The following is a 26,272-nucleotide window of genomic DNA, read 5'->3' on the forward strand; positions in this document are numbered from 1 at the left end:
GCGTTCCAAGGCAAGCGGCCTCCACCGCGAAGCGAAAGGGGCCCTTTGCCCCGGCAAGAAGCCGGTTGGTGCCTCAACCTCGGTGAGTCCGCAGTTTGGGGTTGTAGCCCTCTCTGCTTTTTTTTTGGTTGGTCAGATGGCTACACTGTCTTCTTCCTTGGCAGGCAAGAGGCGGTTAAAGTGCCCCTGGCTTACCTTCTTCTGGGGACTAGCCAAGGGTGCTGGTGAAAGAGACTCGCAGAGCCTGCCGCTGCTTTCTGGCAATTTCCAGCAGCTGGCACAGGGCCTTAGCGAGGACAGGTGCTCAGCAGGGCTTGCGGGGATTCCACGCATTCTGATTCCTACATCCGCCCAGATTTCTGGTCCAGTCCCCACCCCTCCTGTCCCTGGATTCTCCTTGTTCAGCCCCAACAGCATCTGTCATTTGGGTGACTGCTGATTTACCTCCTCTTCCAAGAAGCCCTCCAGGACTATGAAAAGAGAAAGTATCATGGAATTCCACCCACCACATACACACACACGCATGCATGCATGCGAGAGCTTCCTCCTCACTCTTTCCAGATAAAAGTGGGTATTCTTTTTGCACACAGAAAATTAGATAGGTTTGATGTTCATGGTTGAGGCTCAGGGTATATCCACCCAGGGCTTCTGTCTGATTTGTTGATGCCACAAAGGCAGCAGTGGGCAGGGCCGTGGTTTGGAATAAAGGTATAGGTTATCACCTTGGCTTTGTTACTTACTTGCTGTGCAGTATGAGCAAGTTTCTTGCCATTTCTGACTCCATTATCACAGCAGGTGTGGGCCTAAAGGGCATCTGAGCCACTTCCTGTTTTGCCTTTCTGAGATTCTCAGCTGAGCAACCAAGGGACAAGGGAGTCCAGCGCATGATGACGGAGTGGGAGCCAGGAGCTGCTCTCCAGGGGCATCTCTGGGTCTCTGCAGCCCCCTGCCCCTGCCCATTTGCACACGGCCTTGCTCCCTTCCTCTGGGCTGTGTGCCCTGCACGAGCACAGATGGGCCTGCCTTCTCTACCTCCTCCCTTGGCACCTGGCTCTGTCGCTGGCACAAAGTGTGTGCTTAGCCAACCTTTGTGAAAGAAATTGGCCCAGCCATGTTGGGGAGGGATATCAAGGTGTGGGGAGGCAGGGCCAGCAGGGCCGAGGGCCACCATCAGAAAGGGGAGACCTCGTGGTGGTTGGAGAGAGGGGCTGAGCAGAAGAGTCAATGTCCAAGGAGAATTGGCGGTTTGTTGTGCAGGATGTAATGAAATCGCCTTCCTCTGGCTTTTCTGTAAAATCTTCAGTTAACTCTGGTTTAAGAAATGCTTTTGTGTGGGTGGTTTCTTCCTAGAGAATGAGGGAGGTGGTGAGCCCTGTGCCAGTGTCACAGAGAGCAAGAACAGAATCTGTGAGTCGGGTGGTTGCCCAGGGGTCCTGGCTCCACCCCTGTGTTCCAACAGCGTGTCCCCCAGTGATCTACACTCTCTGTTGTTAATGTCCCTTCCAGAGCATCCTTCTCTTTGAGCTGTCTGTGGCATTTCTTGTCACAGACCTCCCCTACATTTTTTACTTTTTCTCTCTTTGTCCCAGAGGCAGAGCCTGGGACAAGGACTTGGATATAGATGGTAATTTGGGAGGTGATCTAGAGAGCTAGAGTGAGGATGCAGGGAGAGTGAGACAGGGAGGGGGAAAACCAGCATCAGGGTTTGTTGTAAGGAATCAGGGTCTGATTCCCTGAGGACCTGTTGAGAGTTGCAACAACATGACTTCCAAAACAGTCCATTGAAGGGCGGCAGTCGGGAGCATTTATCCACCACCCCCCACTGCCCACTGGTTGAAGATTGCATTTGCACCTGGGTCCAGTGGGCTTCCTCGGCTCCAGAAAGCGGAAAGGTGGCTGTGAGTTTGAGCAGAGCATTGCCAGTGAGGGGAACCTCTGCACTCCAACAGCATCACCAGCCAGAGCTGCCCCGAAAGCAGTGGGGGGCAAAGGGGATGTGAGGAGGGCACCAGAGACATCACTACTGTCCCCTAGCCAAGCTTCCTCAGTCTCTCGGGGGTAGTTTGCCCTGACCTGTTGCCAATAAACATCTGCTAACTCTGCATGAACTCCACTTCCTTTTCTAAATGCTCACACACTGCTTGTTTAATAGAGTCTAGAATTTTGCCAGGGTCCAGGGATCACTGGGAACATTGGGGAAATTTGCATCACCAAAGTGTGCTTGGTTTCCGTTGTTTCTTTACATACTGCTTGGCAGGAATGCAGCTGAAAGAAGTGTTCCAGCCTGTTCCTCCACTGGCCGCTTAGATCAGTCCCAGGTCCCCTTCTCCTCTGGTCCTGGGTGGCTGAGTTTGCTCGCTGTGCCCATGGTGGAACCTCCACCTCCACCTCCACCCCAGTGACTACTAGGTCTGTATCTTTAAGCCCTTCCTTCTGCACTCCAGAGCCATGCCTGGAGCTGATCACTGGGTGGTGTGAAATCTCCCCACCCTCACAGAGCCAGAACCCAGCTGGCCATCCACCCCCAGCCTGCTCCTCATCCCATGACCATGTCTCACCACCATCTGCTCTGCTGTCCAGGTCAGAATTTCAAAGCAATCCGCCCCTCTCCTCCACTCTCCACACCAAGTGTGGGTGGCCCCCCAGTAGTCAGGCAATGTACTTACTGTAAGGCTGTTATCGTTGCTCTGGACACACTGATATTCTTCTGATTAGAAGGATGTTAGAAGGAACTGATTTCAGAATCTATTAAGGCCCACTTGTGACAATTTGTTTCATCCTACACGAAACGTCCTACCTACCACATCTCTCACTAACAGCGCCCTTTTCCTTCCTAAGCCCCAGGACACCTGCTCTGTGGCCGCACGTGAGTACCTCCCCCAAGATCCCCTATTCAGCTGCTCCTCTGTGGGTTTTGTTCTCCCTGCACTGCTCACCCAGCTCACTCTCCTCCCATCACTTTCCATTGTTCTGCCTCCCCCCTGGGCCATATCCAGGTTGAGCTGAGGGGGCTCCCCTGCTTGTCTTAGTCCTGTCCTGCGTGGCCCTGGGCTTAGACGCCAGAGCCCTCCACTGCCCTCTACTGCCCGCCCCTCGCTCGCCTCCCCTGGGATGCTCACACCTTGTCCCTCAGTGACCTTAGCGTCTGGGGGAACATTCCTGCCTGGCCTGCGTCCGTCGTCTGGGGGTCCTTGAGTCTGGGATGGTTCATCTTTCCTGACACTCACAGGTTCAGGAGAGCACAGAGCAGGTCTGTGGCATTTGCTCAGCATGGGGACCATGCCCGGGCGCCACAGCAATTGCCATTAAATCATGTGCCCAACGAACACGTGTTTAGCTTTTACTATGTGCTGGGTCTCAGGTTCCTTGTCCTTGAGGAGCTCTTAGTTTTCAGGGATGCCAAATCAAATGTACAAAAAGCACGTGCAGAAGCAAGAACCGGAGCCTCTGAGAGTGGAGAGGAAGGCAGGGGAACATCATCTGAGGTGTTCTCATTAGAGCTAAACGTTGATGGATGAGAAAGCCTTGCCCAGCTGGAAGGGCGTTTCAGGCAGAGGGTGTGTCACGTGTAAAGGCAGGAGACAAGATGGGCATGGAGCCATGTCTTTGGGGTGAAGTTGGAAAAACTGGGAAGGAACATGCCAGGAAGAAAAGTCCCACATGTGTCCCTTCTCGCGGGGGTCCTCTACCAGCTCTGGTTTGGCCAACTCGATGTACAGAGAAGCCCCAAATCTCAGTGGCTTGACCCAATGAGTGTTTATTAGAGTTTATGTATAGTGCACATATTAGAGTTCAACGTGGGCAGTTGGTGGGCAGCCTTCCATGTGATGCCTTAGGGACTAAGGCTTCTTTAAAATTGTGGCTCTACCATCCCCAGGGCCTCAGGGTCCTTGGCTGATGGTCAGCAGATGGGAGAGGGGGAGTGTGGAGCATTGCACAGGAGGTTTTCATAAGCCAGGCCTTGAAGTGGCACCCACCCCTTCCACACACATTCTCATCACACAGCCCCACCTTGGTGTGGGGGTGCTGGGGAATAAAGTCCCTGGTTGGATGGCTGCTTCCCAGAGACATTTCTGCACTCTGGAAGGGGAGTGCTAGTCTCTGGCAGTTAGGTAGTTCTGCCTCAGGTCCTCGGGTTAGAGTCTGTCACAGCCATGGGCCAGAACCTAAAAGTCAGTGTTTCATGATTTTAGTGGAAATAGGGCATCAAGTTGCTGTTTAGTACCGAGTAGATGGTTAATAGATGCTTAAGGAATAAATGAATGACAACTGCATTATGTCTCTCTCTCTCTTTTTCTTTAAGCCAAATGAGAGCTAGAGGGAAGAGAAGGAAAAGAAAGCGAGGAGAGAGGGGACAGGGGCTTAAGCCAGCCTGCTGGGAGGGAGGTGAGCCTTCTGTCTTCCCTGCAGTCAGACACCATGCTTCCTTTACAGGAGAAGGAAATGTGGCCACCGGAATAGAAAATGAGCTACCTAGAGAGAAGAGTTCTAGGTAAATGGTATGTACCTATGAATATTCTGTCAGTTTAATTCAGTCTCACGGGATTGGGGCTACACAGACCTTCTGTGAGACTCTGAAAATCCAGTGCATGGTGGAGAGGTGAGAAACGTCTGGAGCAGTCCCCACGGCCTGGAAGGGGGCCGGGGAGGAGGGAGCGGGAGGAGGCGCCTGGCTCCTCTTTAATCTCCCCACAGCTTTTAATCCAGCCTCACACCCAATGGCTTCCTAATTCCACAGCTCCAATTTACTAATCAAATGCCATCTGTGAGGCAGTGTTGCGGGACCCACTGGTGCTTCTCCGTTTGAATGGTTGCTGAATATTTAATTATGCTTCAGCAACTTCCATGATGCCAACTGAAAAAAAAGACCACCTCCTCTCCCCAGTACAAATTCACACTCAGCAAGGATAATCACGAAGCCTCCACAGGCTAACGAATCAAAATAAATTAGCAGTCAACACAAACACCAAGCCCTGGCCTTCTGGTGTAGAGGCAGCAGGCGAAGGGAGGAAAGTGGGGAGGGGGCAGCTGTGTTGGGGGAAAGCTAAAATCTGGGCATTGTGTGCGTGCCTCCCAGAGTCACAGGGTCGGGGGTCCTAAAGATCACACCTTGGCGCACTTCTGCAATGGGATCTTTCTTTTCGATGGCTCCCAACACTGACCTGGGTGAACTCATTTACATTATGGTGTGTGTCTGTGTATGTTGGAGGGTGAGGTGTTAAGATGAAAGCCTGGCTGTAGAAAAGGAATGAATTTTCTCATTCAAATATAGACCGGTCAGTAGTAGACACGAGGCTTATACAGTAGGGAGATAAAGGCCCTTCACTCTGAGCCCAATACTGTCCCTACCTCCACCTGCCCCCTCCATTTCCTGCCCTCCTGGCCTGGCCTCACAGAAGCTTGGCTGGGAAGCCTAATGGAGAAGAGAGGGCAGAGGGCCCACCCATCCTCAGCCAGCTCCTAGCACTGTGCCAGGCACAGAATGGGTGCTCTAGAAGTACATGTTGCATGCATGAGTATGTGACTTGGTCATTGGCCCCTTCTTCTTATTGCTTCTAGCAATTTTCCCAAAGAGAAGGCAGAAACTTCTCACCCCCTTGCTCCCTTCCCCTTGGCATAGCAATGCCTTGGAATTTCTGCCCTTGGATCTCTGAGCTGTGCTCCTTAGGGCGGTGCCAGGAGACGGGTGGGGTGCTCGGAGTTGGGGACTGCCACTTACCTGCCTGCAGGTTGCTCTGACCTTAGCTGGCCCTGGGGTGGGGGCCACCTGGGAGCCATGGGTCAGAGGAGGTCAGCTCCAGCTTCCAAAATGTGGGCGTGTCCTCATCCCCAAGTGATCCTCCCAATCTTTAGTGCTGTCATGTTGTGAACTGGTCAAGAGAAGTCTATGGTCCAGCTCCCACTCAAGATACCTGCTTGGGAAGATGAATGAGGAGGGGAGGCAGATGTGCCTCGTGGGACCAGTATGAAGCAACACAAAATGGCACATTTCCTGAGGGGAGAAATCAGAACCTGCAGGACAGGCCGGCAGGTGGGCAATCCGAGTGCGTTTCATCAGCCAGAATTTCATTTCTGCTTGGCTGTGTGTTCTGGTTTATTTTTGACACAATCGAAGCTGGATGTATCCAGAAGCCGCGGCATCACCAGGTGCCCATTACAGCACCACCTAATGCCTATTATAATGCAGCTCAGTGCCTGCCACAGTACCTTAACCCCTCAGGGTGCAGCGTGGCATCTACTCAGTGCCACCCAACATCGGTTCATTGCAGGCTGGTCTACACATGGCCCGTAGCCAGAACAGTCTGCAAACGACAGTGTCCAAAGAGCAGAGACAGGCAGGAGTCCCAGACCCAAGTGCAGGAGGCTAGAGAACGGCAACCAAAGGCTTCTGCCGGCCCCACATGTCGCCTCAAATACCTCAATCAATACGCCAAGTTTCACGTTCCCACTTCACCCTGGATTATTTCCTGAACCCAAGTCCTCCTCTAGAAAGTCAGCTCTTTCTGCACTTGAGCTTTCCCTGGGGGAAGAGAGAATTTGAATACACATGAAGGAGGATAGTGGTTTCCAGGTGAGGGATGTGGAGGGCAAAGATGAGGAGCAAATGTATCTTCCCAGTCCCCTGCCCTCGGCTTCGAGTCCTCCCTCTCCAGTTGCAGGGAGCAGGTGGAGAGGGGTGTTCTCCATTCGGGAACCACCCGGGAAGCTGGAAACAGCTGCCAGCAGCAGGTTCGCCCAGGGCTTTGCAGTGTCGGGAGAGCATGACCTTGCTCTCAGTTTACCCGACGCTGAGCGCGGGCTGTGGCGGAAGGGGCGGAATGCCATCTGGGCGCAGGCCCTTGCTCCCTGCCTGGTCTCCTCAGGCGTCTGTGTCAGGTCAGACAGGTTCCCTCTACAGATAATGCTGCTGGAAGTTAAAGAGGCTTATGGGTCTCCACGGCAACCACAAATCAGGAGCCGCCTGCCTCCGAGGTTCATCAGGGAAGCTGTGGTTCAAGCCTCCTGGGACACACATGCATGCACACACAGACGCACAAATCCACAAACACCTGCCGAGCCTGGATCCTTCCTCTGGTCCGTGTTGTTTTCTCTTAGCAAAACTTCTAGAGACAGAAAGACAGGAAAAAGAAGGAGGCAGCAGCCAGCAGCAGAAGAGAAAGAGAAGGGAGAAGGTTAGAATGTAGTCTGCCCTCCATTCCCCTGCTCTGCCATGGCTGCGGAATTTTCTGCTTTTCCCTGAAAAGATCCAGATGCTGTCCTCTCCCAGCCTGGGAAGCAGAAAGCGGGACCCCCGCTGCGTGCTTTCACCTCAGCGGAGGCTGACCTCTGAAAGCCAGGTAAGAGGGAAGTCTCCCCAGGAGCCGGTGGCTCCCCCACCCCCATCCCGAGGTCAGCGCACCCTTAGAAGTTAGAGGGCAGGTCGGGCAAGCCAGCCCCTCAGATGTCCTGGAGCTGGGAAGGGTGGCTTCAGGGGTGGCCCCAGGTGGGGACAGCCTATTGGACAGGCTGAGTCCAGGGCCCTGGGCCCAGATGGCCACAGGGAGCCCCCTTTAGTCCCCAACAGTTCCGTAGGAGCTGAGGTGCTCTGCAGTACTCCGAGGCCAGGGTCTGGTCTGGCTTCATAAACTCGCGGGAAGCTGTAGCTCTTGTCTCTTCTGGAACCAGCAAGCCTCTCTGGGAGAACCCAGCCCCCAGCATTTTCTATTCTGCTTTTACGGAGGACAAAGGCAGGGGGAGGAAGTGTGAAACCCAACTCAGAGATTTTATCATCGATTTGAGAACAGGACTTGAATGCCTACCAAGCAGGAGGCACAGGGCAGGCTGGAGGGACCCGGCAGTGACCAAGGCACTTGGGTGACTTGTGGGCCTCAGTCCTCCTCACCTTGCAGTGGGCTGTGATTTCCCAGTAACACACCCAGGAGAGAGGGCCTGGAACAGGTGCAAGGTGGGCTGCAGGGAGAGGGCCCGGCTTGGGAAGGAAAGACTGTGCTGCGAATGCAGGGTCAGGGTGGAGTTTCTTGGGGATTGGGCCCCTTAAATTGTGGTAAGTCGGACCTGAGTGCTGGGCAAGCTCCCACTTGCCCCCCACCCCCACCCCGTGGCACCTCTGCCTCAGGATGAAGAGGACTGATGACGATTCATCCATTCATTCATTCACTCAGGAACCATTTATCAAGTGCTTATTGTGTGCCAGCAGATTTAATAAATACAAGTCTTGCCCTCTAAGAGCTCATTGCCTGGTGGAGGAGAGAGAAATATAAACCAAAAAGCATGAGACATGTTTGTTGTAGATGCTGTGACGACAGGCTTTTGTGCAGGCACCAGCAGGTGCACAGGGTTCACGTCCACCTCAGTGGAGGGCAGGGAGGTCAGGCTGCAGGGAGAGAGGATCCATGAGCCGGGTCTTGAAAGATGAGCAGGTTTGCCGAGTGAGCAGGGGAGCCATAAGGCTGGTTGAGTCTCACCTGGCTTTATAGGTTGTAGGTTATTTTTCAAATCTGCCAAAGAGAAATAAGGTCAATTTGTTGTCTGTGAAGTTGGCCTTGGGTCTTGGCAAAAACAGGGCGGGAGGAAGGTTAGTCAAAGAGCGGAGCATCTGCTCTCTGTTCTCCCTGCAAGGCCTCTGCTCAGCAGCCGCGGGCCAGCTTCAGCAGCTCTCTTGCATGCTCAGTGAAGTGGCTGGTGTCCTGGGACAGCCCCTTGCAAACCCCCAGCGCGGGCTGACAAGAGCCCAGCTCCAGAGGTGGAGGAGCCTAGGCTGGGTCCCCTGGGCATGGCTCCCTTTGTATGCAGAAAACAACGTCCCTCTCTCCAGGCCTCCCTCAGAGTCTCGCTTCCAGCTCGGAGGCCACGCCCCCCCCCACCATTGTTCCCGGTACTGAGACTTCCCTAGGTCCCCCCAACCCCCAACCCCACTGCTAAGGGTTCTGAAACCAGACTCCTCTTGCCCTGGAGGCCTGGGGATGGTTTTTCCAGAGTATCTAAGGAGCCACAGCTGGTATTGGTGACGCCCAGGGAGAAGTGGAAGAGACATTCTCCTTAGAGATGCTCGAAAATAGGCTGAAGGGATGGTTCTGAGAGTGTGGGGGTGCACGGGGAATGAAGGGAAAGGGGAGGGGGGAGAGGGAAGAGCAGAGAAAGAAAGAGAAAGGGCTTGCGTGGTGGCACGGGGCAGAGAACCTGAGAGGGCTTTCCTGCTGTTGGCTGGGGAAACCGGAGGCTCCCCCACCTGAGCTTTCTCTTTCAACAGGGAGGCTCACCTCTCCCAGCACCATGAACAAGGTGGGGATCAACCTGCCCCAAGCCCGGGGTCCTTTGCTTTTTGTGCCATGGGCCCCTTTGGGAGTCATTGAAGCCTATGGATGCATTCTCAGAAGAATGTTTCCAAATGCCTAAAATTAAGTTCATGGGATTATAAAGGAAACCAGCTATATTGAAATGCAGTTATCAAATATTTTTAAAAAACAGTTTGGGATATGGTAATATATCTGCTTTATTTCACATTCAAAATAATATCTAGTAGCAGATCTAATAAATGCTGTGATTTCATGGTAGTGATGAGCGGAAATGATATTTTAAGAATAACTATAAAGTCATATGAAAATATCTGTAATTTCTGCCGGAGAGAGCCACAGGTGCTGCTGATACTGCTGTGGTGGCCACCTTCATAAAGGAAGGAAGCCCTGCATTTCAGTTAAAGGTTAGTGGAAATTAAGATGCATTTTTTCCCATCCAAGTCCATAATCTTCTGAATTCTCCCCATGGACCTGGGGTAAGAACCCTAGATGAACCAAATTCTTGTTATTTTATAAAGTATTTACAGGCAAATTACCCCATTTGATCTTCACAGTATCCCAGTGAAGTAGGGACCCGTATACTCCATCTTACAGTTGGGGAAACTGAGGCTCAGAGCAACGAAGGAGACTCGGACACCAGCAGCACATGGCAGGGAAGGGCAGGGCACAGGACTTGAACCCAGATTTTCTGGGCTAAACCCTGCACTCCCTCCCCAGCACCAGCCTGCCTCGTCTGAGCTGGTGACGGACCAAGGCTGGGGAGGGGACTGAGTCCCAGGCCCCAACCTTGGCAGAGGGTCTGTGCGAAGACGGCAAAGAAGGCCGATTAAATGGATGACAAGCAACTCCGCCCCAACCTCCTGCCCCTAGACTGTGGGGAAGCACAGTCCCAAGATTCTCACAGAGGACCACAGGGCTTGGAGGGGCTTTAGAGACCACTCGGTCCTCAGCCCACCATCCCAGCTGGCTAGCAACCTTCTTTTGTCACTTTGCGCCAACCTCAGATTTGGCTGTCACTGTGTCACTCTCTTCTCTCCAGCTACTTGTATAAATGGAATAGGGCAGGGACAAAGGCACAGCCCCGTGACATGTCCCTCATCTCTCCAGACACTCCGACTTCTTTAGTCATGACTTTACCTGATTATTTCAGCGGCTGATTGTGGCATAGAATTGCACAGTTTGTGGGGTGCTTTCACATGCTCTCTCACTTGATTCTCCCAGGAACCCTATGAAGTGGGCTGGGCAGGCGTGTTAACCCCATTTTATAAATGTGGAAACCAAGGCCCAGCTAGTTAAGGAGCTTGAACAAAGTTACAGAGCCAGTGCACGCTGGGAGCTTCCTGCGTGTGCCCTTCAGTGGTATCGTAATTCCTTGTCTGCTTGGTTTCTTCTCTCTCTTGCCTGTCATATTTGCCCTCTCTATATTTGTCTGTATATGCCCACACACATACACACACATATATATTTTTTTCTGAACTATTTAAATGTGAGACATTGCAGATTTCATGACCCTTCATAAACATTTCAGCAATGTCCCTTAAGACTAAGGATAGTTGCCAATAGTACCCCACAACTATAATATCATTTTTATACTTAAGAAAATTAATAATTCCCTAAAATCCAGTTCACATTCAAATTCCTCCAATTGTCTGAATGTTTTTCTAACAAGGATTCAATTATTGTCCACGTATTCAAGGGAGGGAGCTGTGCCATTGATGGAGTGGGGGGCAGACTTTCCAGGGGGAGCGAAGGCTCGGGGAAGGCTCCGAGGTCACCCTGGTGCTGCCATGGCCGGGGGGTGAGCTGGAGTGTGAGTAGGCTTGAAGCTGACACTGAGGAGCTTGGCTCCACCATGGGGGTTAATCCAGCGCAAGGCAGGGGCAGAATCCAGATTACACAAAGTGCACAGGGAAGATCACTCTTGCCCTGATGAGCCTCCTGGGCATCTTTCACAAGCACACCTTGACCTTGACATCGGATGCCAACCCCCAGACCCACACGGGGTCTCACCCGTGGGCTGGCCCTGGGGTGTCCTGAGATAAGCAACCACCTCTGGGGTCTTCCTGGCCTGCCCACCAGCCTCTCTGTCCCTGCTCTCCCTCTCTCTCTTCATCCTCCCTCCTTCCATCCTCCCTCCCTCCTTTGCCCTTAATCAGCCTTCTGGGAGAACAGTTGGCACCAGAGACAGAAATAGCTCCAGCAGAAACCTGGCCTCTGTCAAAGCCTCCAGCCCATCAGGGGTGGGGAAGAGGAAAGCCAGAACCCTCCCCCACCCCCATGAGAGCCCACAGATCCCAGGGACTCAGGTGGGATCCCCCCATCTGATGGGGGTGAGATGGTGGCAAAGAACATGTGTCCAGAGGCCCACTCTGGTGGGGAGCACAAGCCTTAAGCCCAGGGAAGAGGGACCTGCCTGGGTGGCACCTTAGGCTCCACCCTGGCTTGCTTCTGGCCTCACCCCACTGCAGGATGAGGAGTCTAGATGGGAGAAGTAGATGTGCCCACCCTGAGGCCACTTCTACTCCATCAAGCTCTAGTACTGAGATCCAGAATGCCCTGCCCAGACAGTCAGCACGAGCTTCTGGAGCTGAACAGGCCTTTTCTGTGGGCCTGGCTCCCAAGAGTGGGCTGCACCCCAGAGAGAACAACCCTAGGTCTGATGGGGGCAAAGAGGTGGCTGTTTGTGGGGGTGTGGACGGGCCTGGATGTGGAGGCTAGAGGGTCCCCACGCAGATTTGCAAAGCCCCTCAAGGTGCAGGATAGAGCTGGGGATGGGAAGAGAAGGGGGCAGGCTGAGGACCAGGAGCTGGCCCCACCCATGCTGCCATGTTCCAGGGAGGATCTCGGAGGAGTCCAAGAATTCTAAATTTGAACCTGACCTTCCAAGTTGTTGTGAAGGTATTTTTGACAAGGAAGGGAAGCAGAATGTTTTATTTGATAGTTGGTTAACTTAATTTATAGCTTACAAACATTTAGTGCTATGGCCTATGGGCCTCCATTTGTCATATTGTCCCAGGGCCCCTACAGATGTGTAGGGCTCAGGCCCCAGGGCCCTGCCTGGCCTTGAGTGGCCTTGGTGTGAATCTTCTGAGGCCAGTTTGTCCTGGAGGCAAAAGTTATCTTCGGTGACTCCTACTTCCCCATTCTTCTTCATCCCCATCCATTTCTACCAGCCACAGGAGAACAGTCTATCGCCAAGCCACTCTCTTGCCGCCTCCTTTTAGCTCAGATGCAAATACAGACTAAGAAGAAGAAAAATAAGCCCCCCATCCAGGAGGGCAATGCTTGACCCTTCGATGAGTCCCTCAAAGTGGAGCCTAGGAAGGGTGAGAGACTTGGGGGGGGTGGGGGGGGTGGGGAGGGACTCCCTAGGTAGATTTCTAACCCAGCTGTCTACACACAGACACATACGCAATGATGACTAAAGCCCCACATGGCAGCCCTAATCCCACTACTCTGGGATTAATCCAAATAAATTAGAAAATAACAATCATTGTTTATTTATTCGTGGACATTCTCTGAGTGCTTGCTGCAGGCACAAGACCTGATTTGTAGCTCACAGTCTGGAGAGGGAGGAGGACACCCAGGCAATCATAGAGCGCTGTGACTGCCGGGATGGGCTATGGCTGAGGGCCCGGGAGCAGGGGGACGAGGCACTGAAACCTGCTCAGGGGTTCCGGGGCCGACTCCTAAAGGAAGCACAGTATAAGCTACATGCTGAAGGAGAATTTATTCAGAGATTGAAGGGATTGCAAGGTGTTCTAGGGATATAGAAAGGCCTGAAAGCCCAAAAGCAAAAAGGAGAAGAACACATTAGGAGAATGGGGTGGGATTAGGGGAAAGGGGAAGTTTGACAAGAGATGAAGCTGAAGAAATAGAGGCACACAACAAAGGCCTTGAAGCCACATTAAGGGTCTGAGTTTAATCTCAAAAGCAGTAGGGAACCAGGTAATGGCCTTAAGTAGCCCAGGACTGAAATACAGGATGATTTAAAGACCTTCGCAGTCCCTACTGTCAGGAGCCCCGGGCTACATCATATCAAACAACATAAAATGGCTCCATTTTACAATTTTTTAAAATAAATATTTTGAAAGTAGTTTTATAACTCTGATTTGTAATTATTATTTAATTTCAATTTTTCAGGTTTCTCTTTGTATTTTGAAACCAATGAAACTTTTTTTGGAGTGGGGGGGCTGACAGGCCCTTGAACAACAGCTCGCAGACCCCATGCCTTGTGCTGTGGTATCTCATGGGAATAAAATGGTGACATTATTAGATTTATTCTTTGGAAAGATCACACTTCACTGAATAGAGTGATGACTGGATGGCGAGGATCCGCCCTGGGTTACCAGTCGGGGTGGCAGCTGAGCTAATGCCACGATGGCAGAGGGAGAGAGCGTGGGCAAGTTGGGAGAATCAACAGAAATTGGAGATGAGGCAAAGGGAAGAGACAAGGGTGGCACCTCAGTCTGGGTCCTAGGAAACTAGGCACTGCCCACCATCACACTGGCAGCCCAGGAGGAGGGGCCGGTCAGAAGGGAGACGGGAGCTTTGGATATTGCATTTAAGGGGGTTGAGGAACCTGCAAGGGGAGATATCCGGGAGGTACCTGGAGATCCCGATCTGGAGCGTGGGGAAGAACTGAGTCATGATTTGGGAGTTAGACTTGAGAACCATCGACACACCGAGGTGGTCACTGAAAATGTGTGAAAGAACGAGGCTGATTAAAATCACAAGACAGCCTCAGACTCCAGGAAGCGGCAGCAACCCAGGGAAGGACAGAGGAAGGAGCCCACAAAGGCCCTGAGGAGTTCCCAGAGAGGTGGGAGGTGGAGGGCGTGTGGTCTAATGGAAACCAGGGAGAGACAGCATCTCCCAAAGGAAGGAGTGGTCAGAAGCACTTCAGATGGGCTGGGATGCGTGCTAGCCAGTCGGCGAGGGCGTTCCTGTCTAATGGGATGCGCAGGTCATATGAAGAGATCATTCGAGAGCATCTCTTCCCTCTGCCTCCTCAGCTTCTTCCTCCCTCAGGCCCCTTCCAGGCTGGTGGAGCTCAGGGGTGGGGTGCCCAGCATCCAGGTGCTGGTGGTAGTGTGGCATGGTGGCATTGGGGGCACATTGGGCAGTCAAACAAGCCTTCCTGGGGAAGGAGGGCCAGGGCCTGGTTTGGCAGCATCAGAGGATGAGGCTCAGCAGGATGCGGGGAACCATTCTCAGGGATGCCAGATGTCCTCTGACCAACTCAGCCCAATATTCCATCCCCAGCTAATATTCTTTTTGAAAGTTTGCAATAGTGACTCTCCTGGAGACCAACCTAAGGATGGAAGAGCAGTACTGAACCTATAAGAGGTACACACACAGCCCTTCTCCTTGTCACCGCACCCCTAAGCCACAGGGGCTGCCCAGGCCACCGTCAGGTGTCCACGGGGTCCTGGAGGGGTCACAGAGGAAAGCTGCTCTCCCATGGCTCCTGGCACATGCCTGCTTGTTCAGCGCAGGTCGGATCTGTGAGACTTGCTGCTTGACACGACCGTGATAACTTACCTGGTATTCATTTGTTGGTTTGTTCATTTATTCATTCATTTATTTGTTCAGTATTTATTCAGCATCTACTGCACTATGCACCCAGCACCAGGGGATGGAAACACAAGACACAATCCATGCCCTCATCTGACTTACAGAGTGGGGGGAGCTAGACAGTAGCACTCCATAAAGTGACTGCTATGAAAAATATCTGCACCGAGTGCCGTCAGGTACAACACAGAGTGGTCAGGGTCTGACCTGGGAACAGAGGATCAGGAAAGCCTCCAGAGAGGAGCTACTCTGGGACTCGGTCTCCCAGGCGGATACGGGTGGGCTTCCCTGGCAGGGGGAGGAACGCAGAGAAGGCGTGTGCGGAAAACAGCCCATAGCCCCACTGGCCTTGAGGGGAACCAGTGACTGCCTGTTTGGAGTGGGGCTGAATGAACAAACACCTAAATGCCACCATTCAACTCCTCTGGTGTTAACCATCAACTGACCCATGAACTTTTTAAAAACACAGACACTGCAGGAAAAGGAAGGCGTTCAATGACAACATCTCCCTATGTCCGAATCGATCAAATCCCTTGACCTTGGCCAGAGGCTCCTGGAGCTCAGGGCCCTCAGGACAGCACACTGAACACCCCTTTCCCGCCTCCTCTCACCCAGAAAAAAACAGCTGCCCACCCTGGTTATTCTGGCCACATGAAGCAGCCGAGTTGAGAGGCCTCAGGAGCAGGGTCTGATGTCTGTCCTTCCTCCTGTCTTGGTTTGCCAGGGCTGCTATGACAGGTGCCACACACTGTTTAGCTTAAACAACAGGGATTTATTGACTCACCGTTTTATAGGCTAGACATCCAAAATCAAGATATCGGCAGACAACAGTTTCTCTCAGCGTCTGTAATGTTCTGGTGCTGTCTGGCTGGAAAGCCTCTGGGTTCCTCGACTTGTAGAAGTATCTCTCTCTCTGTCACACGGCGTCTCTCTCCCCTTCTCTGGTGTCTACTGGCTGTCCAAATCTTCTCTGTTTTTAAGGACATCAGTCATACCAGGTTGAGGCCCACCCTGATTCATTCTGGCCTCATCTAAATAGGATCTTTGAAGGACTTATTTACAAATGCGTCCACACCCACAGGATTGGGGTTAGGACCTGAACAAAGCTTTGCTGGGGACAGGATTCAATCTAACACACCTCCCTACTTCACAGGAAGGGGCCCAGGGTGTAAGTCCCAGGCCCCCATTGGTAAAAGCTCAGTGGAGGATGAAATTTTTTGGTCCCCTAATTCTGACAGTTGCTAAGGGAGTTGGGTGTTGAGTCCCCATGGAAACTGGGTGATTTGATTTGTCACATTCCAGAAGGCTACTGCTACCCCATAAGAACTTTCCGAATAGTGCCGGATTCTCCACCGTTAACAATTGATTTCTTTGGGGTAAGCATTGCCGGTGCAGAGCGGTGGGAGGAATGCCTGAAAATGAGTCAGGCCTCAGGAGACGACATACCCCTCCCTATGTGCCGTGGAGACCAAGTTCATCATGTCTCTTTCCTGTCATCTGGGGGGTTTAGGCAGGAAGAGGATCCTCGGTGTCTAGAAGGAAGAGCCCCTCAGAAGGTGGGGAAGGGCCCAGAGAAGGGGAATAGGGCATCCTGAGGACCGACTTCAGGTTTCAGCCCAGGAAGGGCTCTCAGACATCAGTGGGACAAGCCTGAGATGGCAGCTCGTTTCCCCATTCATTCATTCATCCAAACCCCTGTTGACAGGACCCTGTGGGGGCTCACACCTGGTCAGCTGGCTCCTGGTGCACGTCTCATGTGGACCCATGGGGGTTCCTCCACCTCGAACACCCTCCTCCATCAGCTCACGTGTCTGAGGCTTGCCCTCACCCTTCAGATGCGTCTCTTCCACAGGCCCACCACGACCCCCTTCACTGTTTGCACTCACTCCTCGCCCTCCCCAATCAATACCAAACCTGTGCTTCACCAACTACATTGACCTCTTTCCACTGTATGGTATGGTGTTTACTCATCTAATCCCATGTCTCCTGGGCAGCAGGGTCTCTGACATGCTTTTACATTACAGATTTGTACACAATGCTTGATTAATGCTTGCTAAATGAATGTGTAATGATTGGATGAATGAATACTGGCTTAATTATGTTTGTTGCAGGAATATGTCAGCCCCACACAATTCTGAGATTCCTTCAGCAATAGGTTGGGAGCATTTTAGACTCGGGGTGTTTTCTTCCGAGATTGGCCTAGGATGTAGGCATCTGTTCTAAATATATCATTGGATAAGGTCATGCTCAGCCATACACATTGTGTTTCCTGCACATGACTGATAACCATTGGGGTCTGTTTGGTCTATTTGGGTTTCGGGAGATGGAGTTTTCTCTGGGCTCAATCATCTGGATGTTTAGGAATTGTTAAAACCATAAGAGTATCTTACTTTTAGGTGCTGCTTATAGCATACCGAATTTATTTTTATTCATAGCAGCTTCTCACTCCAGCCCTATCTCACCTTATAAAACTAGAAATGATTGCTCAGAGAGGTTAAGCAACCTCCCCAGGGTCACCCCACTATGTGGGTGGGGCAGGGCTTCTAACCCGGGGTCCCAGCTCTCCTCCCTCCCCCTTGGCCTCTCCGGCTCCCCACTCTAAGTGATGGGAAGGGCCCAGTGAAGACGCACCCCCTGCTGTATCTCAGCAGGGCCTGGAGGGGCCATGTCCCTCATCTCGTGGCTCCGGTGGAATGAGACCTCGCCACGGCTGTCACCCCGGAGCCCGGCTGAGATGGTGCTAGAGACGCTCATGATGGAGCTGGCGGGGCAGATGCGAGAGGCTGAGCGGCAGCAGCGGGAGCGCAGCCACGCGGACAGGAAGATCTGCACCGGGGTGGACTACAGCTGGCTCGCCCGTACGCCCCGGCCCACCTATGACCTCAGCCCCGGCGAGCGACTGCAGCTGGAGGATGTCTGCGCCAAGATCCACCCCTCCTACTGTGGGCCCGCCATCCTCAGGTAACCCCCTCTCTGGGACAGGAACCAGGGAGGCCAGGTGGCCCAGTTATCTGTTAAGGAGCAAGGCCAAGGAGGAATCTGAACGAGCCATGGAATGCCAGGGCAAGACTAGGGGATCAGAGGTGGTAGCAGGTGGCTCCTGAAGGCACATGAGTTTTGACCGGAAAAGACCTAGGGCCTTTGAGTGTTCTGTTTTCCCTGCCCAGAATGTCGTTATCCTGGATCTTAACAGAGCTGGCTTGTTTCCATTCTTCAGTTTCTCTTCAGTGTTACCTTCTTAGAGACATTTTCTCAGACAATCCCTCCAAAACTGGTTCCTCAATTATCTTATTTCACATGAGCTTTAACACTAGGTTGCCCAAAATGTATCTGATGCCAGAGGAGCCCTGGGGACAGGGGCGGGAATGGATCATGGGGTTACGGTGCTGATGGGAGGATATGAGTTGGCAAACTAATGTCTCCATGCATGAGGAGGAAGGCGGGACACACACACATTAAAAAAAAGGTTGTCCTGTTACATTTCCTGGCCCAGGTCACTGGAGTGAGTCACAGAATTCACCTGTGAAGCCATCTGGTACCAGACTTTTCTTTCTTGGGAGGTTTTTGATGACTACTTCAATCTTTTTACTTGTGATTGGCTTGTTGAGTCTTCCATTTCTTTTATAGGCAGTGTAGGTTGTTCATGTGTTTCTAGGAAGATGTCCATCTCATCTAAGGTGACAAATTTGTTGGCATATAGACGTTCATAGTATCCTCTTATGATTGTTTTTATTTCTGTGGTATCAGTAGTAATGTCACCCCTCTCATTTCTAATTTTATTTATTTACGTCTTTTCTCTTTTTTCTTTGTTAGTCTAGCTAAGGGCTTGTTGATCTTATTGATCTTCTCGAAGAACCAACTTTTGTTTTTATTGAATCTTCTATTGATTTTTGTTTTGTTCTTGATTTCATTTATTTCTGCTCTAGCCTATGTTATTTCTTTCTTTCTGCTTGCTTTGGGATTAGTTTGCTGGGTTTTTTTTTCTAGTTGCTCCAGGTGTGCAGTTAGTTCTTTGATTTTAGCTGTTTTTTCCTCTTTAATGTAGGCATTTAAGGCTATAAATTTCCCTCTCCGAACTGCCTTTGCTGCATCCCATATGTTTTGATACGTTGTGTTCTTGCTTTCATTCATCTCAAGAGATTTACTGATTTCCCTTGTGATTTCTTCTTTGACCCATTGATTGTTTAAAAGTATCTTAACTTCTAAATATTTGTGGATTTTCCAATTCTCTGCCTGTTATTGATTTCCACCTTCATTCCATTGTGATCAGAAAAGGTGCTTTGTATAATTTCAATCTTTTAAAACTTTACTGAGTTTTTTTTTTTTGTTTGTTTTTTGTTTGTTTTGTGTGGTTTTTTTGACCCAATACATAGTCTATTCTGGAGAACAATCATGTGCACTTGAGAAGACTGTATATCCTGCTGTTTGGGGGTGTAATCGTCTATAAATGTCTGTTAGGTATGGTTCATTTATCATTTTATTCAAGTTCTTTGTTTCCTTATTGATCCTCTGTCTAGATGTTCTACCTATTGCTAGAGTGGTATTTTGAATTCTCCAGCTATTATTGTAGAGATATCTATTAGTCCCTTCAGTTTTGCCAGTGTTTGCTTCATTTATTTTGGGAAACTCTGGTTAGGTGCATAAATATTGATGATTGTTATTTCTTCTTAGTGGATTGACCCTTTTATTAATATATAATGTCCTTCCTTGTCTCTTATAACATGTTTGTATTTAAAGTCTATTTTGTCCAATATTAGTATAGCTACCCCAGCTCTTTTTTTGGTTACTGTTTGCATGGAATATCTTTTCCTAGCCTTTCACTTTCAACCTATTTGTATTCTTGGGTCTAAGATGAGTGTTTTGTAGAGAGCATATAGATGGGTCATATTTTTTAATCCATTCTTCCAATTTGTGTCTTTGGATTAGAAAGTTTAATCCATTAATATTCAATGTTATTACTATAAAGGCAGCACTTACTTTAACCATTTTATCCTTTGGCTTTTTTATGACATCTTATTTTTGTCTCTCTTTTAATCCTTTCAGTTACCCTTACCGATAATCTTTATTTCTATACTCTTCTCCAAGCCTCTCTCTCCTGTCTTGTCTCTTCAGCCTGCAGTATTCCCTTTAGTGTTTCTTGTAGGGCAGGACTCTTGTTAATGAGTTCTCTTACCTTCCATTTATCTGTGACTATTTTAAACTCCCCTTCAATTTTGAAGAACAGTTTTGCCAGATAAAGAATTCTTGGCTGGCAGTTTTTCTCTTTCAGTACCTTAAATATATTATACCACTGCCTTCTTGCCTCCTTGGTTTCTGATGAGAAATCCACTCTTAATCTCATTGCAGTTTCCTTGTAAATGACTGTTCTGGTTTGCTAATGCTGCCATTTTGCAAACACACCAGAAATGGATTGGCTTTTATAAAGGGAGTTTATTTGGTTACAAAGTTACAGTCTTAAGGCCATAAAGTGTCCAAGGTAAGGCATCAACAATAGGGTACCTTCACTGAAGAAAGGGCATTGGCATCCAGGAAACCTCTGTTAGCTGGGAAGGCATGTGGTTGGCATCTGCTTGTTTCTAGGTTGTGTTTCAAAGTGGCGTTCTCCAAAATTTCAGTGTCACCTTTCAACGGCCATCTTCAAAATGTGTCCCTCAGCTGCTGCGAGCTATGAGCTCCTTCTGTCTGAGCTTTTATAGGGCTCCAGTGAACTAATCAATGCCCATGCTAAAAGAGGGAGGCCATGCCTCCGTGGAAATTATCTAATTAGAGTTATCACCTACAGTTGGGTGGGTCACATCTCCATGGAAACAACCTAATCCAAAGATTCCAATTTATTTAACACTAATATGTATGCCCCCACAAGATTGCATCAAAGAACATGGCTTTTCATGGGAGACATTATATATACAATCTGGTACAATGGCTGATCACTTTTCTCTTGCTGCTTTCAGAATTCTCTCTTTATCTTTGGTAGTTGAAATTCTGATTAGTATGTGTCTTGGAGTAGGTCTATGGGAGTTTATTCTTTTTGGATTTTCATATTCTTATCTTTTATGAGGGTTGGGAAATTTTTGGTCCTTATTTCCTCAAATAGTCTTTCTGGCCCTTTTCCCTTCTCTTCTCCTTCTGTGACACCCGTGATGCATAAGTTTGTGTTCTTCATGTTGTCAGTCATTTCCCTGAGACACTGCTAAAATTTTTCCATTCTTTTCTCCATCTGTTCTTTTGTCTGTTTTAATTTGGATGCTTTGTCTTCTAGCTCACTAATCCTTTCTTCTGCCTCTTCAATCTGCTGTTGTGTGTCTCTAGTGAATTTTTAATTTCATCTATTGAGTCTTTCATTCCCATGAGATCTGTTTTTTCTTTGTATGTTTTCAAATTCTTCTTTATGCTCACCTGATGTCTTCTTAATATCCTTAATCTCTTTAGCCATCTTCTTGCATTGATTTAGAGAATTTGTTTGAACACCTTTTATTATTCCAAATTCCATATCTCCTCTGACTTTTCAATTTGTTCCTTTGGCTTGGATGTATCTTCTTGTTTCTTAGTATGTCTTGTAATTTTTGCTGGTAACTGGGCATCTGATTATCTCAATAAGATTATTCTGAAGGTCAGTTTCCCTACCTTGTCTAAGATTTTGTGTTGATTGGATTCATGTTAAAGCTCTTCTTTGGCACTTAGTTTGTCAGTATTTGCCAGTCAAAACAGGGCCAGGGTCCCATGTAGGAGTGCAGACCAGTTTCAAAGGGCTCTGGGGAGAGGGTCAGGAAAGCAGCTTCCCAAGACTGCACTTTCCCAGCTACCCAGCAGACGGCGCTGTCAGCAGCCTATTCCCCATGATCCTACAAAGGTAAATTATTTTTTTAGCCCGCTGTCCCCTCTGCTTTTGAGGCAGGTAGAAATAACAGCACTCATGGCACTGCAGGTGCCTGTCTTGAAAGGGCCAAGGCTGTGGGACACAGAGGACCAATGTCACTAGCCAACAGTTGGATCAGAACTGTGCTGTGTCCCCCTCTGATCCCGGGTGGGAGGGCTTCCTCAACTCTCCCAGTCTGCAGCAGCCAGCCAGGTGAGAACTGGGTCAACAAGAAGCTGTCAGTCTCAAGGGTGGTGATGGTTGCTGGGATCCGCACCTAGTTGAGTCACTCACTGCAGTTTCTCCATTTCTTCATCCAGCTTTTCCTTGTATGTTGTACAGTCCTCCCCTGGTCTCCTGAGCCCCAGAACAGCTGCTTTGGATAGTTTCTGCCTGTTCTCTAGGTGTTTTGGTGGAGGAGTGAGTTCTGTCTCTCCTTATTCCACCATCTTCCCAGAAGTTCTTCTTGCTAATTCTTGAGCTCTAAGCAGACACTCTAAGAAGAGGAAGCAGCTTTTGAAACCACACAGGGAGCCAGGAGAATCTGGGGCTTTTGGAGAACCACATGTGATTCCTCCTAGATGGAGTGTAGGGTCCTTTGGTGACATAGCAGGAGTCAGATCACCAGGGCCTGGTATGTCAGGCCAAAGAGCTCATCCTCACCTAGAAGGTGATGCAGGGATTCAGAGGGAATATCACAGGCCAGCAATGTGGTCAGACATGCATTTCAGGGAGCTCAGTCTGATCACTGTGCCAAGAAGAAGTAGGGGAGGGATTGCCAGAAATGGGCTCCTGTTAATACTCTGGCATTGATAATCTTAGGTAAGTTGCAGGATCTTTACATATGTCAGCTTATTAAATTTCACAAAAAGGCAGCTATTACCCCCAGTTTACTAACTGGAAGCTGAAGCTCATTGAGATGGCAGAGCTGGGATCTGAACTCACAATTGGCCAGAGACATAGGCTGGTGGGATGGTTCCTGGCTCACTTCATAAGTAAGGGAGGAGAAGTAACGGGAATTGCCCACGGGGATGCACAGGGAATGCCCCACAGGGTTAGACATGCCTTGTCTGCCACACTCTGGTGAATCACCCCACTTGGCTTTCTCCCCCTCCTGGCTCCAGGTTCCGGCAGCTGATGGCAGAGCATGAGCCTGAGGTGCAGGAGGTGGCCCGGCTTTTCCGCTCAGTGCTGCAAGAGGTCCTGGAGAGGATGAAGGAGGAAGAGGAGGCCCACAAGCTGACACGGCAGTGGAGCCTGAGGCCCCGCGGCAGCCTGGCCCTGGCTACCTTCAAGACCCGCATGCGCATATACCCCTTCACCAGTGACATCCGCACAATCTCAGAGGATGTGGAGCGAGACATGCCACCACCACCCCGGACCTGGAGCATGCCCGAGTTCCAGGTGCCGAAGGCAGACTGAGCCTGGCCACTCCTCTGACTGAGAGCTGAGCCACCTGCAAGAGGACATAATAGGGTCCTGGAACCTTCCCCCTCAGCCCCTGACTGGGAGGCTGAAGAGGCCCAATCCCAATAGACTCCTGTAAGACCAAGCAACCCCTCCATGCCCCTCCTTTCCCCACTGGCCACAAGGTCCAGGGTCAGGGCTTGGAGCTGCGGGGGCCACCTCCTCTCACCCCTGCATGAGTCTCTGCAGTGGCCCCTTACCTTCCTCGCAGAGTTGAGGTCTTGGCAGACAGAGGAGGGTCCCATACCCATCTTCTTCTATCTGGAAGGGGGTGGGTTGCCCTGCCTTCTTGTCAAGACCTGGGTTCTGACCCCAACTTACATCACCCCTCCTCCCTGTGTAAGGATGAGGGGCCTGTTGGATCTGCCCACTCTCAGTTGCAGATTGACTGTTCTCACCACTGCAGGTGGTCACTGCATAGGCCATCAGAGCTGGAAGGGACCCCAGAGACTACCAGATCCACCCCCGCCCCCCACCTAGTAAATAAGGAAACTGGAGAGGCAGCTTCTTCCCCCTTGAACACCAACCAGCTCCCCCATGGGCTGTGAGGTCATTCCTGCATGCCTACTTGCAGTCCCTGAGTCCTTGAGTCCTGGGCTATGAAGGGACAGGTTCGAGGGCTGAGCTCCACCTGCCTGAGGTCAGAACCATCTCTTACCCTGGCACTGGGGTGGGAGTCTAAGCTGCTCTCTAAGAAAGGTAACTGTATGTGTGTGCGTGTGTTGGGGGGGGGGTTGTTGCCCATTACTTTCACCCTTCATTATCATCACATGAGATGTCGCCAGTCCCTAGCAGCTCCTTCCAATGGACTCACTGCTCTAGAGGGTTCAGGTCTCTTCTGTATCTGGTCTTGCCTGCTGACATTCCTCGGGGAAAATGATGCCCGAACCTTTACCTGAGTCACCTGAGTGAAATGTTCTAGAAGAGCCTCCCTATAGCCTTCACTGTCCTACCATTTTCCAATACATCTTGATGATGGGCATGTGGAATATCCAATGTGTGGGTCATCCATGGCCTATTTGGAAGACCAGATGCCTCCTGACACTCTGGGGCTGAATTGGGGGGTAAGTATGTGGCAGGATGGGTGGGGAAACTGACTGCCCCTAACAGTCATGATCAAGAAATACAAGTGTATCTTAACATGAGTCTAAATAAAATGCCAGGAAGAGGTCAATCAACAGGGGGAAAAATATCCATATATTCCTTAACCTAGCCCAGTGAAAAAAAAGTTACTGATCTGATTTTTGGATTATTTTCACCCAAATTGGTTGGGGAATTATAGTATGGTAGAAAACCTCTCATCCAGCACAAGTTGCAGGAGTTGATTGACTCATTAACATAATTTGTGATAGTCAAGAATCATTTAAATAAAAATACACCCCTTAAACAACGTACATATTTTATTTTAACTTAAGACACAAAAAAATTCACTCAGTTGGCAAACGTGTGATGGCGGTCCGAGCTGCATACACTTTTTTGTTAATACGGGTTGTCTGATCAGGGAATTCTACACTTACTCTTTATTGGTTTGCATGTGCTGTGAATTAATCATAGCAATAAGAACAACTGGTATAAACAAGTTTCGGAACAGACAGAAGCAACCCTTGGTAAGCAGACAACTTGGCTGATGGGAGCTAAAGTGCTGGAGAGAACTAGAAAAGGACCTACTAGCCGTGAGCTTCCAGGGTGCCCTGGACATGGGTCAGCATGTTTTTCAGAGGGCATGGAATGTCATGGTTAGCCTGGCAGGCACGTTCAGAGGACTGGAAAAGAGAATGTCTACTGTTTCCCTCTTTCCTGCCACCCTCATGTACCTATTTCCACCATAAAAGAAAAAAAGAAAGAAAACCCGAGGCACTCAACGTGGTGTTCTTTTTAAATTTAAGAACTGGGCAGTGCAGGAAAGCCTTCCCTGCCATTGTTGTGTGACACAGACAAGCTCTGCCAATCTCAGTCCTGACAGGCAGAACCCACCAGCCCTTCTCAGACACTGGTGGTCCTGCAAACAGGTGAGTCCAGAAATTGTTCCTCTGGATTTGGAATGTCAAGAGGAGCAATGATGTCTGCTTCAATTTCTATTTTTAAAAACTGAATAACAATAAATAAATACTTTTTTCCTTTAGAAGAAAGTTTGAGATCCTCCTTGTGAGTTTCTGGTGAGTGGCTGGTGTTTGGTGATGGCTGGGGGGGTATCACTCCAGCATCCTCAAGATGCTGACAGGGGAGGGTGCATGCAGCTCAACACCACTCACCACTAGAGGGAGCAAGTGGGGTTGCACTATTCAGGTGACATTTGTTTTACTTTTTTTTTTTAAACTTGTGACACTTTTCAAGCACGCAGAAGAGAAGAGGGAAAAGTGTAAGGTTCCACACATGCTATCACTAACATTTAGTAGTTATTAACATTCTGCCATATTTGCTTTAACTATTTTTTTGTGTGAAGTTTTTAAAAATAAATCCCAGACATCATAAATTTCACATCCCTGAATATTTCAGTATGCATCACAAAAGAATAAGATTTCCCAATGTAACTATAATACCACTATCACTCCTAATAAAATCAACAGTAATTCCTTAATATCACTGAATATTCAGTTCATATTTCAAATTTCCGTAATCTTTTCCCAACAAACGATTTTTGCAGTTTGTTTCTTTAAATGAGGAGCTAATCAAGGGCCACACATTGACAAGAAAGTTGCAATTTGTTTTATACTTAGTCATATAGTGTTTATGAAATATTCTTCCCACAATGAAGTACTGTTTAAATGTAGAATGCTCATGGCAACTTTAGTTTTGCATGCAATAAGTTAATGACAGCTCATAAATGATAATAATTCTGCAAATTAGCCAAAAGATGCTCTTTACTCAGATCCTTGTTATAATCATTTGATTGAAATTCTTTCACAGCAACCAAGATTCTCTAATACTTTGAAAAGCAATGTTAAAAAGAGATAGTGTCAAGATACCAAAATGACTTTTCACTGGCTGAAAATGAAAATTCTCCATACCTATAAGTTTCACTTTCTGGGATATGCTTGAAAATAGCAACCTAAAATTCCCCTCCCCCTTTTTTGCCATT

General features: G+C 49.5%; 1 protein-coding gene across 3 annotated transcripts; it reads left to right on the top strand.

Annotated features, from left to right (window-relative positions):
- RD3 (retinal degeneration 3, GUCY2D regulator) lies at window positions 1-25,447 on the top strand. Of its 3 annotated transcripts, none has more exons than XM_037811722.1 (3): window positions 1-82; window positions 17,522-17,831; window positions 22,851-25,447. In XM_037811722.1, exons 2-3 carry the CDS (start codon window positions 17,536-17,538, stop codon window positions 23,146-23,148), a joined length of 594 nt encoding a protein of 197 aa, XP_037667650.1. In that variant the 5' UTR covers window positions 1-82; window positions 17,522-17,535; the 3' UTR covers window positions 23,149-25,447. The 3 variants fall into 3 exon arrangements, with proteins under 3 accessions (XP_037667650.1, XP_037667635.1, XP_037667643.1); XM_037811707.1 differs by lacking the exon at window positions 1-82 and adding an exon at window positions 7,033-7,337 and having other exon boundaries at window positions 17,519-17,831; XM_037811715.1 differs by lacking the exon at window positions 1-82 and adding an exon at window positions 7,033-7,337.
- The last annotated feature ends 825 nt before the right edge of the window (window positions 25,448-26,272 follow it).

Source organism: Choloepus didactylus, chromosome 2 (assembly GCF_015220235.1).
Source record: "Choloepus didactylus isolate mChoDid1 chromosome 2, mChoDid1.pri, whole genome shotgun sequence".
NCBI lineage: Eukaryota > Metazoa > Chordata > Mammalia > Pilosa > Megalonychidae > Choloepus > Choloepus didactylus.

Bases quoted from the DNA above. Each gene is read 5' to 3' on its own strand.
- RD3 (XM_037811722.1), top strand. From the start codon at position 17,536: ATGTCCCTCATCTCGTGGCTCCGGTGGAATGAGACCTCGCCACGGCTG. The intron at 17,832-22,850 runs GTAACCCCCTCT...TCCTGGCTCCAG, and splicing joins TGTGGGCCCGCCATCCTCAG to GTTCCGGCAGCTGATGGCAG.